The following is an 18278-nucleotide window of genomic DNA, read 5'->3' on the forward strand; positions in this document are numbered from 1 at the left end:
TTTACACAGAGTGGTGGTGCATGGAACACACTACCAGGGTGAAGATAGAGACAGAATCAGTGGGATCATTTGAGAGACATAGATAGGCACACTGATGCTAGAAGATGGAGGCTATTTGGGAGGGAAGGGTTGAATTGATCTAAGAGTAGAGTAAAAAGTTGGCACAACGTTGTGGCCCGATGGGTCTTTACTGTGTTTTATGTCCTATTTCTTCTGATAGAAGAAAGCTTGATTATTTACAAATCAATTTTTGTTTTAGGGACCCCCAGGTATAAAAGGATCACGGGGTGAAAAGGTATGTTTTCATCAATCCTCGAACCTAAAGAATAATTTAATTTTAAATGTTATTTTGTTAGCATTGATACTAAATTTTGAATAATGTGCATAACAATACTTTTATAATCTGGATTGAAGAAGCATAACCCTGTGAATATTGCACAAAAGCTAAATGCTATAATGAGGCTTTCCAGATGAATGGATCAGTCATGATGAAATGGTGGAGCAGACTTGATGGGCCGAATGGCCTAATTCTGCTCCACTATTTCATGGTCCCATTGGATGAACTCACCCACCCTGAATGGTCTCAAAGTTTGAAATTTAGTTGGTGGATTTAAAATTCAGTCTCTTTTGGACCTACAAGATTTCTACAAACTCATGTACAGACACCAATGTGAAGTTTCTTTTGGAAGTTTATATTTACATTTTTATTGGCAGGGTATTGTATTTCCAGGACAAAAAGGTGATAAGGTAAGTGTTTCATTCTGTGGTGACATTACTTTCACATTGGGAACATCATTGTATTTATTTCCATTTCAAACTTACTTCATGAAAAGTATAAAACTTCTTATTTGGAGGAGTTTGGATATCAGAATACCTTATAGACTGTATTGTGCATATTTAAATGATTGGATTCTTCAGATTCTTCTTATATTGTTTGATCTCATTGGTTACATGTTGATTTATGAATATAATATTCAATTCTGTTCTTAAGGAGATATTCCTCTGACTTATCTTAAATGGACATATCATTACAGCTGATACTGTTCTTTATTTTTATATCTTGGTTAACAAATATTCCCTTTTTTATTTCCTATTGCTAGCATTACAGATCATGGTGAACTTGCAAAGTCACTATTCATAACTGTGCTCCCTGCAGGTCATTGAGATGAAATAGTCCTGCTTAAGGATGAGCAATCAGGGCTTAAAATCTTCCAGTGTTGTTGTTTCAGTGATCCAAAATAACAAATATCAATTGATTATATCAGCTGTTAAGTAGTGAAGGAAGATTAGATAGAGGTGTACAAGACGATAAGGGGCACGGGTGGAGTGGACAGCCAAAGACTTTCTCCCAGGCAGAAATAGCTAAAGTGAGGAGCATAATTGCAAGGTGACTGGAGTAAGGTATAGAGGGGATTGTTGGAGAGAGTTTTTTTTTACACAGAGAGTGGTGGGTGCGTGGAACACCCTGTCGGGGTGGAGAAAGAAGCAGATACATTAGAAGCATTTAAGAAACTCTCGGGCACATGGATGAAAGAAAATGGAGGACTATGTGGAAGGAAAGGGTTAGATTGATCTTAGAGAAGGCTAAAAGATTGGCACAACACCATGGGCTGAAGGACCTGTATTATGCTGCAATGTTCTGTGTTTTATTTAAAGACAATTAAAGCAAAAAGATGCTTAATGAACTTGAAGATTTTGTGACATGGTCTTCGATTTAGTTAGTTTCAATTATCTTTCAGGGTATACAAAATTATTGCATGAAAACGAGAAGTATATGTCAATGGACTTGTTTCTAGAGCAAACTCCTGCTGGAGATTACAAATAAAAAATATTCCATTCCTGAAGTGTAGACATTTTCACTTCCCACATCACATCCCAGTGACCCTCCTCAGACTGATTTGATTGTCACGTTGAGGAAGACAGTCAGTGCTGGCATTGCATCGCTTCTCATCTCTTCCCATTTAGCTCATTGATATCTGAAAACAATTAGTTTTTAGCATAATCAATACTCCTTTCCAAACTTAACCCTTTTTCAGATAAATATGGAGCATTCCAATGCGTGTGACTTTTTTTTTATTGCCATGGGATTCTGCTTGACTATGTAGGATGATGACCTGCATGCCCATTTTATTAAACCTTTCCTGTTGCTTCTTTTTCATCAGGGTGAACAAGGTGACCCTGGACATGTTGAACTAATCCAGCCTCCTGAGGAAATTTTCTTTAAAGGAGATCAGGTATAAGCAATGATGTGAACATATAAATACTATGATGGCCCACATGCAGCTCAAAGGCCTGACAACACTTTTTCTTTTTGGCTCTTAGCTGTAAGGCTCATTCATACAAGTATTAATATTGTAAAATATTTTCCCTATTCCATCCAAATAATCACAATTAGTTTGTCAAGATTTCAGAAATGATTTTACTTAAGCAAAACCTACAACGAGCAGGCTTATTCACCAAGTGATGGGAGAAGGGCTAGCTGGATTGCATGGCCTTGTTAGGTCTCTTTTAATGAAAATCAAATCAAAACTGTAGATGCTGGGAATCTAAAATAAAAACAGAAACGGCTTATTCAGTATTTTATACATTAATAGATCTGATAAATTATGAAAGAATTTTGCAAGGTGAAATATATTTGCATTGTGATTGTACAGGATTCATTGTATTGAATTCTTTACAGTTTCAGCGTAAACCCCATGTGATGCTTTAATATAACAGATTGTCACAGAATGAAGTTCCAGTAATTTCACCAATTAACTCATTATGGACAACAAGAGTGAGCTGCAATGGACATGAAGACTACTCGGTAGTTAAATATCTGTAAACTTCTGTTCCCCTCCTGGGTAACTGCCTACCTTGTACACACTAAGAGGAACTGAAAACAAATATGCTCAGTTTTTGGCAAGGAATGGAAGCATCATTCAATTCCAGCTCGAGTTAGCTTTCAGCAACTATCCCCCACCCTCTCCTCTGCCACCTGAGCATCCCTTAGACAGAAGAAACAAATATCAATAAAAATCATGAATGCTTCAAAGCCTCCTCAGCTGTAAACATGGACATTTCTCTTTCAGGGTGAGAAAGGCTTCAGAGGGCCTCCTGGGCCCCTTGGATTTCCTGGACCTTCAGTGAGTACAAAACATTTCTTTTTTATAAACATTAATTGGTACTGTGTCATGCTCACAGAATTCCCTACCCCCTGTTACTGAGGGGAATGCTACCTTCCTAATGATAACAGCAGGTCAAAGGCACGAGATGTTACCATTTTCTCAATGTATATAGCTGTGGCCAGTAATGCAGCATTGCCCACTTTTCTGGAATAAATGCTGGGGAAAGTAAACTGATTCTGTGCTACAATCTTTTTCCAAAGTTACAGAAACAAAATGAGGAATAGTAAAAGAGGATTATTCTCAATTGTGTTATGCAGACAATTTTATTATCAGTGTATATTTCAAAATATAGACACCTAGCTTTATTGTTGTTACCTCTGCTCTCAAGCTCTCTTCTTGCTGCTGCCATCGGAGAGGAGGTACAAGAGCCTTAGGGTTCAGGAACAGTTATTACCCCACAATCATCAGGCTCCAGAACCAGCATCGCAAACTTCACACACCACAATTTTGAACTGATTCCATGACCAATGCACTCACTTTCAAGACTCTACAACTGTTGTTCTCAGTATTACTTCTCATGTTTTTTTCTCTTGTACTTGCAGTTTTCTTCTTTGGCTCATCGGTTGTTATTTGTTCTTCATCGATTCTATTGTATTTCTTCACTGTGAATGCCTGCATGAAAAGGCATGTTGGTCTAGTATCTAGTGAGATATATGTATTTTGATAATGAATTTACTTTAAACTTTGATCTACTGAACTATTAATAAGCATATTTTAAAGTTTAGTTAAATGGTCACAGAACAAGTAAAGTTTAACTTACTTTTGCTCTTTATTTTCTATCTAGTCTGTTCCTAGAGCAAAGGGTATGAAGGGTGACAAAGGCTTCATTGGCTTTCCAGGGGAATTGGTAAGAGACAGTACTTTAAAGAGATGTTTCCTTCAAGACTCTCACTGCTGAGCAAGTTCATCTCTATCTGCCCTCTGAAATATTTTACATTTCAATATTTGAGGCTAAGCACGGCTCCAGTACCATATTTAAGTTTGTCAGTGGCACCACTGTCATAGGCCGAACCAAAGGTGGTGACATTTCAGCATACAGGAGGGAGATTGAAAATCTGGTTGAGTGGTGCCACAATAACAACCTCTCACTCAATGTCAGCAAGACCAAGGAGATGGTTATTGACTCCAGGAGGAGGAAACTGGAGGCCCGGAAGCCAGCTCTCATTGGGGGGATCAGAGATGGAGAAGGTCAGCACCTTCAAATTCCTTGGTATTATACTGTCAGAGGATCTGTCCTGGGTCCAGCATGAAAAAGCCATAATGAAGAAAGTGCTTCAATACCTCTACTTTTTTCTCAGTGGGCAGCAGTCAACACGAGATGTTGTTTGTTGATGATGCAGTATGAGGTCCGAAAAGAGCTCGGGTGCTTTCCGCTTCCTTTCTCAGTGGCCGGCAGTCAGTAAAAAGAATGAAGGTGTAAGCAGAGTGGCCATTGCTAGAGTGGTGTATTGTTAGTGTGGTCCGGCTTGGCTCAACAGGTTTAGGTGAGAACAGACTTGAGCAAGCACAGGAGAAAGTTCTAAGGGAGTAAGTCAGTAAAATAGTTTCTGGTAAGTACTTTTTTTCCTGTTAGTCTGTAACTAGTGCACTGACAATGGATGTGGAGGTACTGGTACATGGTGTGCAATGTAGGAAATTTGGGAGACCAGTCTACCTGACAACTACATCTGCATGAAGTGTATCAAGCTGCCGCTCCTTAGAGACTGTATTAAGGAACTGGAGCTGCAGCCCAACGACCTTTGGCTCATACGGGAGAATGAGGAGGTAATAGATAGGAAGTAGTCGCACCTAACTGGTGGGTGGTGTTTCTGGAGAGGACTAGAATTCAAAGGAAAGGATATAATGCTGAGTCATTATAAGACATTGATCAGACTTCACTTGGAGTATTGTGAGCAGTCTGGGGGCCCCTTATCTAAGAAAGGATTGGCTGGCATTGGAGAGAGTTTAGAGGAGGTTCATGAGGTGATCCCAGGAATGAAAGGCTTAACATACAGTATGAGTTGCAGTTGCTGGCTCTGGGCCTGTACTTGTTGGCTTATAGAAGAAGGAGGAAAGACCTCACTGAAATATATCGAATATTGAAAAGTCTTTCTAGAGTGGGTATGGACAGGGTATTTTCAATATTTGGGGAGTCTGGGACCAGAGGGCACAGTGTCCGAATTGAGGGACGTCCATTTAGAACAGAGATGAGGAAATCGTTCTTTAGTTGGAGGTGATGAATCTATGGAATTCTTTGCCACAGATGTCTGTACAGACAGGTCATTTTGTATATTTAAGGCGGGCTTGATAGGTCCTTGATGAATCAGGGTATCAATGGTTTCAGGGCGAAGGCTGGAGAATGGGGTTGAGAGGGATAATAAATTAGCCGTGATAGAATGGTGGAGCAGACTCGTTTGGCCAAGTGACCCAATTCTACTCCACAGTCCTGTGGTGGTATGGACTACTTTCTTAGAAGTTTGTGAAGATTTGGCATGTCATCTAAAATTTTGAGAAACTTTTATAGATGTGTAGAGGAGACTATATTGACTGGTTGCATCATGGAACCACCAATGCCCTTTTACGGAAAAGCCTGCAAAAGATGGTGGATACAGCCCAGTCCATTACGGGTAAAGCCCTCCCCACCACTGAGCACATCTACATTGAACGCTGTTGCAGGAAAGCTGTATCTATCTTCAAGGACCCCCTCCACTCTGGCCACACTCTCTTTTCTCGCTGCTGCTATCAGGAAGAAGGTAGCCTCAGGACACACACCACCTTGTTCAGGAACTATTGTTACCCCTCATGAACCAGAGGGGATAACTTCACTCAGCCTCACCTGTCCACCATCACTGAACTGTTCCCACATCCAATGGATTCACTTTCATAGAGTCTTTATCTCATGTTCTCAATATTTATTGTCTATTCGTTTATTAGTAGTATTACTATTTTTTTTCTCTTCTTTTTGAATTTGCATAGTTTTGTTGTTTTATTTTGCACATTGGTTGTTGTCCGTCCTGTTGGGTGCCGACTTCCATTCATTGATTCTATTGTGTTTCTTGTATTTACAGTGATTGCCTGTAAGAAAAAGAATGTTAGGGTTGTATATGGTGACATATATAAACATTAATGATAAATTTTCTTTGATCTTTGAACATAAACACCTTAATCAGATTACAACCTTGTACAAGGGAATCTAATCCCATTGTATTCCTGATGAATTGGCTTGCACTTCCTCTCATGCTTCCCTCATGATCTATGGGGCTAATGACCTTGGTCAAATGGCAGTGATTCATAATTTACTGTTGAATTGTCGATAACAAGGTGTTATTAGACTGCCAATCTGTAAATAAACTCTTTCGCCAGAATAAAATACTTCATTTTGTAATGAAGGATCTTACTTTCAGATGTTGAGGTTAAGGTAATATTTTTAGAAGTAAAATATTACATTCGGCTTGATGATTGTTCGCAAAGTTTTAAAAATAAAATATAATTTACTACTGGTAAATATCCTCTATTCTAATGGTGATCTGTTTCTTTCTAAGGGTTATTACGGGACGAAAGGCTTTCAAGGTGCTCCAGGGAGAAAGGTTGAAAATAAATCTCTCTTGTATATAATTTATTATATATTAGTGATAAAATTATAAAAATGGTATTTTGAGGTGTAGATTCTCGTTTGTCTAAAATGTTTCTGAGGTGAATTTGGGACAAGCTTGTCATACATAGACTGATCTCTATTTCTGATGCAGAGATGGACAGAACCACAAGAAGTGTCGCTTGAATTACATTGGTATTGATGAATGTAAATATCCCTTCTCCATCTGTCCCCAATACTTTAACCCAGTTCTGGGGTTGTGGATTGCAAGATAAATTGCAATCATTGTAGTATTCACAGAACGTTCCAAATTTGCTTTGACTGTCTTACAGAAAGTTGAACGCTTGGTTCAGACACCATCATGTGTGCTATTTGTAATTGGGATCATTGGGTTAATTCCAGGAGACAAAATGGACCACAAGGGCAGCATAAGCTTGGAACATGGTGGAGAAAAAGCAAAAAGATGGCAACATCTTGAATAAGTTGGCATTTATAGAGGGAAGGTTAGGGAGGAGAATGGTGACTTATTGTGTGCAGCTCCCAAGGGAACTGCTCCCACGGAGCAACAAATTTCACAATGTGTGTTGGTGATAATAAAACTAATTCTGAATTTGAACCCAGCCTGAAGGAATAGTAGATAAAAGCTGGATGAACATGGTGGGACTGAGGAAATCTAAAGGGGAGTCATTTTCCAATAGGCATTTTCACTAACCAAAGGAATAGAACATTGGAGATCCAACCCGGAGCCATATAAGGTGCCTGAAATACTGCCCAAAGAAAAGACGAGGTAGAAAGGTGCTTCCGTTGTCAGTATCACTGCCGTGGAACTAGGTCAGCTAATTTGGACATTCAGAGGTAACACTTGTTCCTTCCAGAGACTGCTAATAAGTGTGATGTGTTACCTGTGCCAATTTTATCATCTAGAACTCAACACGATTTAAATGGCTCTTGTGCACTAGTTAGCTGTACCTGTGTAAATGACTTTGAAATCTTCTGTTTAATCTCCATCTACAGTTCCGTGCAAAACTCTTAAGCGCATATACATATATATATATATATATATACATGTTTGTATAAAAGTCTTAAGCACCCTTGCACTATATATACATACACACCCACACACACACTCTATATATATATATAGCAAGGGTGCTTGAGACTTTGGCAGAGGACTGTAGTAATGTTATACATTGCACTGTACTGCTGCTGCTACTGCAAAAAAAATCATGGCCTATGTGAGTGATGATAAACCTGATTCTGATATGGGTCTCTCTGTTGTGGACTGACAGTGGGAAAGGGAGCAGGGAGAGGGGAATTGTGGTTGGGAAAAGGGGAAGGGAGAGGTTAGGGAGTAGGAGCAGAAAGACATTGTGTAATGATCAATAAACCAATTGTTTGAAATGGTGTCTCAGGGCTGGGTGTGCCTGCACCCACCACCGCTGGCAGTCCTCCTCTGCCTTCTGTTCCACACCCCTCCCATGGCACCCCACCCTTACCATTCCCAGCGTCCATTTCTCCCGCCAGGTTTACAAACTTGATCTCAGCTGCACGTTGGCAAATGCAGTACTGTGGAAAAGTCTTAGGCACCCTAGCTATATACGAGGGGTGACTGATAAGTTTGTGGCCTAAGGTAGAAGGAGTCAATTATAGAAAACCTAGCACATTTACTTTTCCTACATTTACACGCTTAGTCCAGTGGCTGTGGAGTGTACGGATCCCTTCTTTGTAGAAGGCAGTGTCTTGGACCTTCAGAAAGTGGTCTGCAGCAGAGGTGATTGATAAGATCGTGGCCTAAGATAGAAGGAAATGAGTTTTTAACTTCAAACTTTCTACATTTTCACTCAAAGAGTTGAACTGCACGTGCATGTAACGAGAGCTGTATAACTTATCTCCTTCTACCTTAGGCCACGAACTTATCAATCGCCCCTGCTGAGGACCACTTCTACAAAGAAGGGTTCCGTATGCTCCACGACCACTGGACTAAGTGTGTACATGTACAAAGGGACTACGTTGAAAAATAAATGTGTTAGGTTTTCTAAAATTGTCTCCTTCTACATTAGGCCATGAACTTAACAATCACCCCTCGTACATGTGTGCCTAAGAGTTTTGCACAGTACTGAATATAGGGCAACATTTTATTGTCTTGTGGTAGAGAGTGATCCGCTTATGCTGGATAATTAGCTCCAACACCATATTTCACCAGATAAATAAGGTGACTGAGTAGGCTTTCATTTGCTTCAACATTCTTTGCTTCAGCAATAAGGAAATAGAAATGTTACTCTAAAATAAACCTACTTATATTTTAGAATATGAACATGGCTTGCCTTCACAGTATTTAGATTTAGATATCCATCAAAACGAGAAGTGAAATGTGACATTTGTGTTGACAATCAACACAATCTGAGGATGTGCTGGGGTCAGCCCACAAGTCTTGTCACACATTCCAGTGTCAACATATCACACCCACAATGTTCATCAGAACAACATGCAGCCAAACATACAACAAGCAGCATAGCAAAACAAATCCCTTCCTCCCACACACCCAGACAGGCCTCCAATCCCAATACAGACCACCTCTGGACTTTTGACCTCCAGAGGGGCCTCTAACCTCTGCATTTGCTGCTCCAAGGGCTTTGACCTCTGAACTTGCCGACTTCTCTGCTTTAACCTCAGCACTCGCTGATCATGGGCCTCCAACCTCAGGACCTAATCTTTCAATCTTTCTGTTACAGGGCGAGCGTGGACCGAGTGGTAGATCTGGACCAGATGGCAATCCAGGGATGGAGGTACTTTCCCTGAATTAAAACGTGCTTATCTGTATCAAAATAACTAATTAAACCAGATTTACTAGATAAATTTAAATCTAATCCTTGCATGAAACATTCCTGATATTTTTTATGTAAAACATTTAATGCTAATTTCAGTGGAAATGGAAAATGGATGCTGATCAGCTGAAGGAGCACAGCAGAGAATAGTCCAATTTCAGAGAACTATCCAATGCTATCAGTTAGTGCACTTCTTTCACATCTAGCTTCTTGTCAGGTCGGGTGTTTTGTTTTAGTTGTGGGAAAATGGGCTTGGGCAGTTGTAAGTTAGTACAAAACATATACTGTATATACGAATGTGTGTGTGTGTATATATATATATATAAGATTACTCAAATATTATTGAAATATTACATATATAATAGACATATAAGCAATTATTATAAGAGCAATGCAGGATAGTTGAAGGGAATATTAATTGAATTTTTAAAAAACTGCAAAGAGCAGAAATCTGAGATAATATCCCAGAATTACTCAGAAACAAAAAAAAAATGCAGAAAAGGCTAATCAGATCTTGCAGCGACTATATGCAAAAAGAGTCAACATCGAACTAGGGTCACCTATCTGGAATGTTGATTGTTTCTGTTTTCACAGATGCTGCCTGACCTGCTGAGTTTCAGTGGCATTTTCTGCTTTTATTTCAGATATTCAACATCTGCAGTTTTAGTTTTGATTTTCATTAACAGAAAACGAAACACTCAGTGGGTCAAGCAACATCCTTTGGAGATGGTATTTTTAGGCTAGTGTTTCTTCATCAGGAGTTGAGTAAAAAAAAATCCAGTGTTTCAGTATTTCCAGCATTCTCCTGTGCCTGAAGTTGCTGTGTTCTGTATCTCAGTCCTGTTATGTTCACAGCTTCACTCCCCTGATTCATCTATTAACTAAATGCTCTGAAAACTCTGTGTCATCTCAACAACGATAGTCTCTATCCTAAAGCAGTCTTTCCCTTTATCGTTTCTACACCCCCGCCCCACTCGCTGCAACTTACTTACACCTTTGCAGTGTTGTTGAAAAGTCATTGACTTGAAGTATTAGCTCTGTTTCTCATTGCTCACTGCTGTGCAGTATTTCCCTAGTACTTCCTGCTTTTATTTCAGAGCGAAACATTATCTCATGTTGACTTGAGGGCTGCTTAATGCTGACAGTCGGTGCCCAGAAGTTGGTATAATTTCTATCCATAGGTATAGCTAGAAAGCCTGGATAATAATGAGCGGGTTGGATAATCAAGGGACTCTTGATTAATTTTAGGAGCCTCTTGGGTTGAAGTGATCATAATAACAATAGAAAATAGAATTTGCCCTGCCAACGAATGGTGAAAGAGAGAGGCTAAAATTGAAAGCTCTGTATTACAGTTAAGTAAAGGTAACTACAGGGGCATGAGAAAGGAGCTGGCCAAAGTTGATTGGAATGGCACACTAGCTGGGATAATAGTAAATCAACGATGATAGGTCTCTCTATGAGCAATGTAGAAGACACAGAAAAGATACATCCCAAAGAAGAAGCATGCTAAAAGGAGGATGAGGAAACGGTGGCTGACAAGGGAGGTCAAAGATAGTATAAAAGCATAAAAGAGGGCATAAAATAAACGAAAATTAATGAGAAGCTGGAGGACTGGGGAGCTTTTAAAAACCAACAAAAGGGAACCAAATAGACAATAAGGGGAGAAAGGCTGAACTAAGAAGGCAAGCCAGCAAATAATATAAAAGAAGATAGAAGAAGTTTTTTTCAGATATATGAATAATAAAAGAGAGGTAAGGGTGGGCACAGGACCACTAGAAAATGACACTGACAGAGTAGCAAAGGAGAACATAGAGATAGTGTATCAGTCTTCAATGTAGAAAACACCTCAACGTGTCAGAAGAATGAGAAGGGTTAGGGGGCAGAAGTGAGTGTAGCTATTATTTCTTAGGAGAAGGTGCCTAGAAAGTTGAAAGGTCTGAAAATAGATAAGTCATCTGGACTAGATGGTTGTGATCTTGCAAGAATCACTAGGTTTGAAATTATAGGCCAGTTAAGCTGACTTTGGTTGTTGGCAAGATGTTAGTGTTCATTATTAAGGATAAGATTTCAGGGTATCTGAAGGTAGATAATAAAATAGGCAAAGTCAGCATAGTTTCCTTAAGGAAAAATCGTGCCTGACAGATCTGTTGGAATTCTTTGAGGAAATAACAAGCTGGATAGGCAAAGGAGACTCAGTAAATGTTGTTCACTTAGATCTTCAGAAGACCCATAGTATTACCGGATATTGGCAAGGACAGAAGATTTTCTGACTAGCAGAATGCAAAGAGTGGGAGTAAAGGGTAGTTTTCCTGGTTGGCTGCATGTGACAAGCGGAGTTCCACAAGGGTCATTGTTGGACTGGAAGATGAAGTTGATGGCTTGTATTCAATTTTGTGGATGATAATGGAGGGTCAGGTAGGGTTGAGGAAGCAGTAAGTCAGTATAAAGACTTGGTTGAGAGAATTGGAAAATAAATGGCAGATGGAATATACTGTAGGGAAATGTATAGTCATGCACTTTGGTAGAAGGAATAAATTCGTAGACTATTTTCTAGATGGGGAGGTAATTCAGAAATTGGAGGTGTAGAGGGATTTGGGAGTCCAGCTGCAGGGTACCCAGAAAGTTAACTTGCAGGTTGAGTTGGTAGTAAGGTAGGCTAATACAATGTTGGCATTCATTTTTCAGAAGACTATAAGTCTTCAGATGGTCTGATTTGGTGGGAGAGGAGTTTTGGGGATTAATGGAACAATCTTTCTCCTACCTTCTCCCAAAAACCATCCATGGTAACCAGGAGCCCTCAACATTCCCAGTCCCTTAGGAACCCTCCTGCCATTGCTTAAATCTGTTAAGTGAGTCAAAGCAAAGGATAACAGCTCCATATTTAAGTTGACAACCTAAATTCCAGAAGTCACCTTGCTGTTGAGAACCTGGTCAAGTGCACATTAGTTAGGATTGTGTGTCGTTTTAAAAAAATCTGAACATTTGAATTGACTCCAAATATAAAACCAAAACCTGAATACTGATGCTTGAAAGAGTTATGATAGTTTTTTAAATACTTCAGTTTTTTTCAATAAATGTAAAGAGATAAAATATCATTCCTTTAAAGTGATTGATGACATAATTTTGTAAAAAATTCAACTTTTTGTAATCCACCTCATGGCAGAATTGCAATTAATTAAAGAGAGGGATGTCTATGAATTGTCATGCCATATAAATCAATCTGTTTGGTTCTTCTAGGGTGACATGGGTGACCCAGGACCCCGTGGGCCACCAGCCTCCTTAACAGTCTGTGAATGTCAAAAAGGTTTGATCCACATATTAGCAATTCCAACTATCTAAGTCAGATCTTAGTTAAGTAATAGTTTTACCTTTAAAGTTGTACTATAACTGTTCATCTCAGTCAAACCACTGATGGCTATGTCTGTCAACAAGATTCAAATTTATTTGTCATGTGTATATCGAAACACACAAAGAAATGTGACGTGTGTGTTAACAACCAATACACCTAAGGGTGTGCTGGGGGCAGCCCGCAAGAGTCGCCCATACGTTCCAGCGTCAACTGGGCTTGCTCACAATGTTCAGCAGAACAACACAGAGCACAACCAGCAACAAACAAATAAAGCCCAGTTCCTCCCTCCCACCCATGCACATACACAGTTCCCTAACCCCAGGTTAAATGTAACCTACAAACGTGTATATGTTTGACTGATCAGCTTTGGACTGCAATGATGAAAAGTAATTGGACTTGAAATGCCAATGTATAGTGCAACATTTTGTGTTTTGAAATTATGTAAAAGAAAAGATTTTAGCACTTGAAATATGTTTTATTTTATATAATTTCATGAACCCTTCCATGAATTAATTTTAGGTTCTTCAAAAAATAATATGCTTATCAGGGTAAACTCTGGGCTGGCACTGTGTCACCAAGAGTTACATTTTGTAACTTCAAAACTAATTGGAAAAAAATACAAGGGAGCCCGAGAGCTGCATGTAAACTTGATTTTTATATTGTGAGGCCCACACATATGACACAGTGGTGTAATGATGTATGCCATTCATGTACTTTTATATATAACCAATAATGAGTTATATAAACAACAAAGAATGCTTAACCAAACAACATATTCACAATATTACTGAAATATTACATACACAACACTCCTCCCTGCTTAGCTATAAACTTCAACTCAATATCTAATATATTACTCTCTAATCATATATATACAGTATACTGTACAATACAACTACTGGATAGACATAGCATAGTAAATTTTAAATTGACCAATTCCATTTTAATTCATTTGTCATTAATTTCTGGTGTAAGCCACAGTGCTTGTCTCTTGTTAGTTTTCACATTGTAAATCTCAAGGCTATGCAGTCCTGTGTCACTCTGCCATTGTCAGATTTTTCATCAACAGCTTGCAGATTAGTGCTCTTTTTGAAATTGCAACTTGAATTTTTAATCTCTTTCCCTTCTCTGTGTAGTCTATTTTTGTCTGTCTGACATGCTGTTTGTAAGTGTCCTACTTTTTTGTATTTTCTGCAACTTTTGCCTTTAAATCTGCTTTGGTTTGGTGTACGTGAGCCATTGCTACAATGGTAACACTGTTTATTCAGCCAGACAAGTTTCTGTTTTGATGTTGCACTTTTGTTCACACTCACTATCATTCCTGATTTCAACTGAATTGCGTCTCTGACTGCGGTTCCCATTGATATAGCAATTTTAATTGCTGTTTTAAATGTGAGCTGTGCTTCAGTTAGGACCCTTTTTTTGAAAAGACTCCTAACTTTCCTGTAAAATTCCAGAAAGTAAATGATCTCTCAATGCATTACTGAATGTACAATATTCGGACAATCTCTTCAATTCAGTCACGGTAGTTGTAATGATCTCCCCTTCCTTTTATTTTGCTTATGAAACCTAAAGCATTCTGCAATCAACAATGGTTTTGGTTCTAAATACTCCTGCATTATTTTACGATATCAGCAATGCTAATTTCGGCTAGTTTGGTTGAAGCAATCAGCCTTCTAAGCACTGTATACTCTTCCACCTAATGCACTCAGCAAAACTTCTCATTGGCTCTTCCACTTGCTTTAAAATACTGCTTAATTTGCTCAGTATATATCAGCCAGTTATCTTTTTGAGCAATCGAATGTGTCAGTCTTTGCAATGTAGCCAGCCATTTCTGCTTTATTTATTTATGCTTATTATCAGCCAGTACCCACTGTTTATGAACCTGTGAATTCCTTCTCTTTTCTGCCTTTTTTTAACTCGACCATCTCTGTTCCTTCCCAAAGAGGCACACCTGTGCATTTCTTTTACTCTAATATATTGCTGTGCTTCAACAGGTCATTTCAGCTTTGGTTAAAACTTCCCCATTGCCACTGTTATGTTTTATAACTTCAAAACATAAACTAATTGAAAGAAAAACAAAGGAGCCCAAGAGATGAGTGTAGACTTTATTTTCACTTTAATTGAAGTGCACCCATATGATACAGTGGTGTAGTAAGGTATACCATTCTGGTTCTTTCTACATATAACCTGTAATGAACTGTATAATTGAATTGAATTGAATTGACTTTATTACTTATGTTCATCTTACATATACACAAGGGGTAAAAATCTTAACGTTACATCTCTGTCTAAATGTGCAATGTGCAATTATAGTAGTTTATAATAAATAGTGTGTACAGCAGGACAGTCACTATAGCATAGAAATACAGTTGTGTCAGGATGAGTTAATCAGTCTGATGGCCTGGTGGAAGAAGCTGCCCCAGAGCTTGTTGGTCCTGGCATTTTTGCAGCAGTACGGTTTCCTGGATGGTAGCAGCTGGAACAGTTTGTGGTTGGGGTGACTCAGGCCCCCAATGATCCTTCGGGCCCTTTTAACACACCTGTCTTTGTAAATGTCCTGAATAGTGGGAAGTTCACATCTACAGATGTGCTGGGCTGTCTGCACCACTCTCTGCAGAGTCTTGTGATTGAGGGAAGTACAGTTCCCATACCAGGCAGTGATGCAGCCAATCACGATGCTCTCAGTTGTGCCCTTGTAGAAAATTCTTAGGATTTGGGGGCCCATAGCAAACTTCTTCAACCGTTTGAGCTGAAAGAGATGCTGTTGTGCTTTTTTCACCACACAGCCGACATGTACAGACCACGTGAGATCCTCAGTGATGTTTATGCTGAGAAATTTGAAACTGTTCACCCTCTCAACCCCATATCCATTGATGTCAATAGGGGTTAGCCTGTCTCCATTCCTCCTGTAGTCTACAACCAGCTCCTTCGTTTTTGCGACATTGAGGAAGTGATCGTTTTCTTGACACCACTGTGTCAGGGTGATGACTTCTTCTCTGTAGGCTGCCTCATTATTATTTGAGATTAGGCCAATCAGTGTAGTATTGTCAGCAAATTTAATTAGCAGATTGGAGCTGTGGGTAGCAACACAGTCATGGGTATACAGCCCTGTATTGACAATGAATGCTTAATCAAACAACGTAATTTCAATATTACTCAAATACTCTGAAATAATAAAAACACAACAGCAAGTAGCAAGCAGTTTTCATCTAAGACAGGCAAGATGCTGGAGGGACTCAGCAGGTCAGTCTGCATCTATGGAAATGAATTGATGTTTTGGGCCATAATCCTTCATCAGGACTGGGTAGGAAAGGAAAAGATGCCAGAATAAAGAGGTGGGAGGGTAGGAGGTGAAGGAGGACAAGCTAGAAGGTGATAGGTGAAGCCAGGTGGGTTGGAAAGGCAAAGGGTTGGAGAAGAAGGAATCTGATAGAAGAGAAAAGTACACCATGGGAGAAAGGGAAGACAGAAGGGCACTAGGGGAAGGTGGCAGGCAGCTGAGGAGAAGAGTGGGAAGTAGAAGGAGAGGGAAAAAATACCTGAAGTAGAAACAGATGTTATCAAGGCTCAATACCATCAGGTTAGAGGCTACATAGAATCAGTATTACAGTGGAGTAAAGGGAATTACAGAGGGATGAGAGAGGAGTTGGCCAGAATTGATCAGAAAGGAACAATGGCAGGGATGACTTGGACAGATTAGGAGAATGGGGAGAAGGAATGGCAAGTGGAATACAGTGTCGGGAAGTGTATGGTCATGCACTTTGGTACAAGAAATGAAAGGGTTGACTGTTTTCTAAATGGAGAGGAAATAGAAAAAAAAACTGAGATGCAAAGGGACTTGGGAGTCCTTCTGCAGGATTCCCTAAAGGTTAATTTACAGTTTAAGTCTGTGGTGAGGAACGCATTTTCAATGTTAGCATTCATTTCAAGAGGCCTAGAATATAAAAGTAAAGATGCAATGTTTAAATTTTATAAAGCACTGGTGAGGCCTCACTTTGAGTATTGTGAGCAGTTTTGGGCCCCTTTTCTTAGAAAGGATGTACTGAAACTGGAGAGGGTTAAAGGAGAATCTTTTCAAACTTGATTCTAGGATTGAATAGCTTGTCATATGAAGAGCGTTTGATGGCTCTGGGCCTGTGTTCACTGGAATTCAGAAGAATAAAGGGTGACCTCATTGAAAACTATCGAATAGTGAAAGGCTTTAATAGAGTGGATGTGGAGAGGATGTTTCCTATGGTGGGAGAGTCTAAGACTAGATGATATAGCCTCATTTTAGAGGGCTGTGCTTTTAGAACGGAAATGAGGAGGAATTTCATAGCCAGGGAGTGGTGAATCTGTGGAATTTGTTGCCACAGGCAGCTGTGGAGTCCATGTCCAAACCTTCCTTGATAATTCTCCCCAGCTCTTTTTGCGATATTGTATATTTAAGATGGAGGTTGATAGATTCTTGATTAGTCAGGGCATGAGGGATATGTGGAAAAAGCAGGAGATTGGAGCTGTATAGGAGGCTGCATTGGGAGCACTGGATAAAATGGACAACTCCAATAGATTTGCAGGAGAAGTGTTGCCTAACCTGGGTGGACTGTTTGGGACCTTGAATTGAGATGAGGGAGGATGTGAATAGGCAGGTGTGGCATTTCTGTGTCTTACAGGGATATGTGTCAGGAGGGAGATTAGTGGAGACAGATGAATGGACAAGGGAACCACAGAGGGAGAAATCCCTGTGGAAAGCAGAGAGTGGAGGAGTGGTAAAACTGTGTTGGTAGTAAGATCCCATTGAAGATGGCAGAAGCTGTTGAGAATGATGTGTTGGATATGGTGACTCATGGGAAGGCAGGTATGGATGAGAGGAACTCTATACCTGTTAAGGTGGCGGGAAAATGGGGTGAGCATGGATGTCTGGCAAATGGAGGAGATATGGGTGACAGCAGCAGCAATTGTGGAGCAAGGGAAATCCCATTCTTTGAAGAAAGAGGACATCTCTATTGTCCAGGATAGGTAAGCTTTATCCTGGGAACAGATGCGGCAGAGATGAAGCAACTGAGTAAGGGGAATGACATTTTTACATGAGATGGAGGGAAGAGGTATAGCTGTGGAAATTGGTAGGTTTATAAAAGATGTTGGTAGACAGTTTGTGTCAAGAGATGGAGACAGTGAGATCAAAAAAGTGGGGGGAGATGTTAGCAATGGGCCAAGTGAATTTAAGGGCAGTGTGGGAAGTTGGAGGCAAAGTTGATTAAATTGTTGAGCTGTGCATGGGTGCATGAAGCAGCAACAATAGAATTGTCAGTGTATCACAGAAAGATCTGGGGAGCATTATCAAGGAAGGCTTGGACATGGACTTTTTCACTTAGCCAACGAAA

At 39.7% G+C, this 18278-nt stretch overlaps 1 protein-coding gene across 1 annotated transcript in view; it reads left to right on the forward strand.

The window, feature by feature from the left end:
• LOC134345080 (collagen alpha-5(IV) chain-like) overlaps nucleotides 1–18278 on the forward strand; it is a 217380-nt gene that overhangs the window by 108933 nt on the left and 90169 nt on the right. The window contains exons 13-20 of the mRNA XM_063045211.1: nucleotides 260–295; nucleotides 715–747; nucleotides 2163–2234; nucleotides 3072–3125; nucleotides 3952–4014; nucleotides 6689–6733; nucleotides 9471–9524; nucleotides 12801–12867. Of these exons, the coding sequence (XP_062901281.1) occupies nucleotides 260–295; nucleotides 715–747; nucleotides 2163–2234; nucleotides 3072–3125; nucleotides 3952–4014; nucleotides 6689–6733; nucleotides 9471–9524; nucleotides 12801–12867 (424 nt within the window). The remainder of the gene's footprint in view (nucleotides 1–259; nucleotides 296–714; nucleotides 748–2162; nucleotides 2235–3071; nucleotides 3126–3951; nucleotides 4015–6688; nucleotides 6734–9470; nucleotides 9525–12800; nucleotides 12868–18278) is intronic.

The sequence above is a fragment of the Mobula hypostoma genome, chromosome 4 (assembly GCF_963921235.1).
Source record: "Mobula hypostoma chromosome 4, sMobHyp1.1, whole genome shotgun sequence".
In the NCBI taxonomy this organism is placed as follows: domain Eukaryota; kingdom Metazoa; phylum Chordata; class Chondrichthyes; order Myliobatiformes; family Myliobatidae; genus Mobula; species Mobula hypostoma.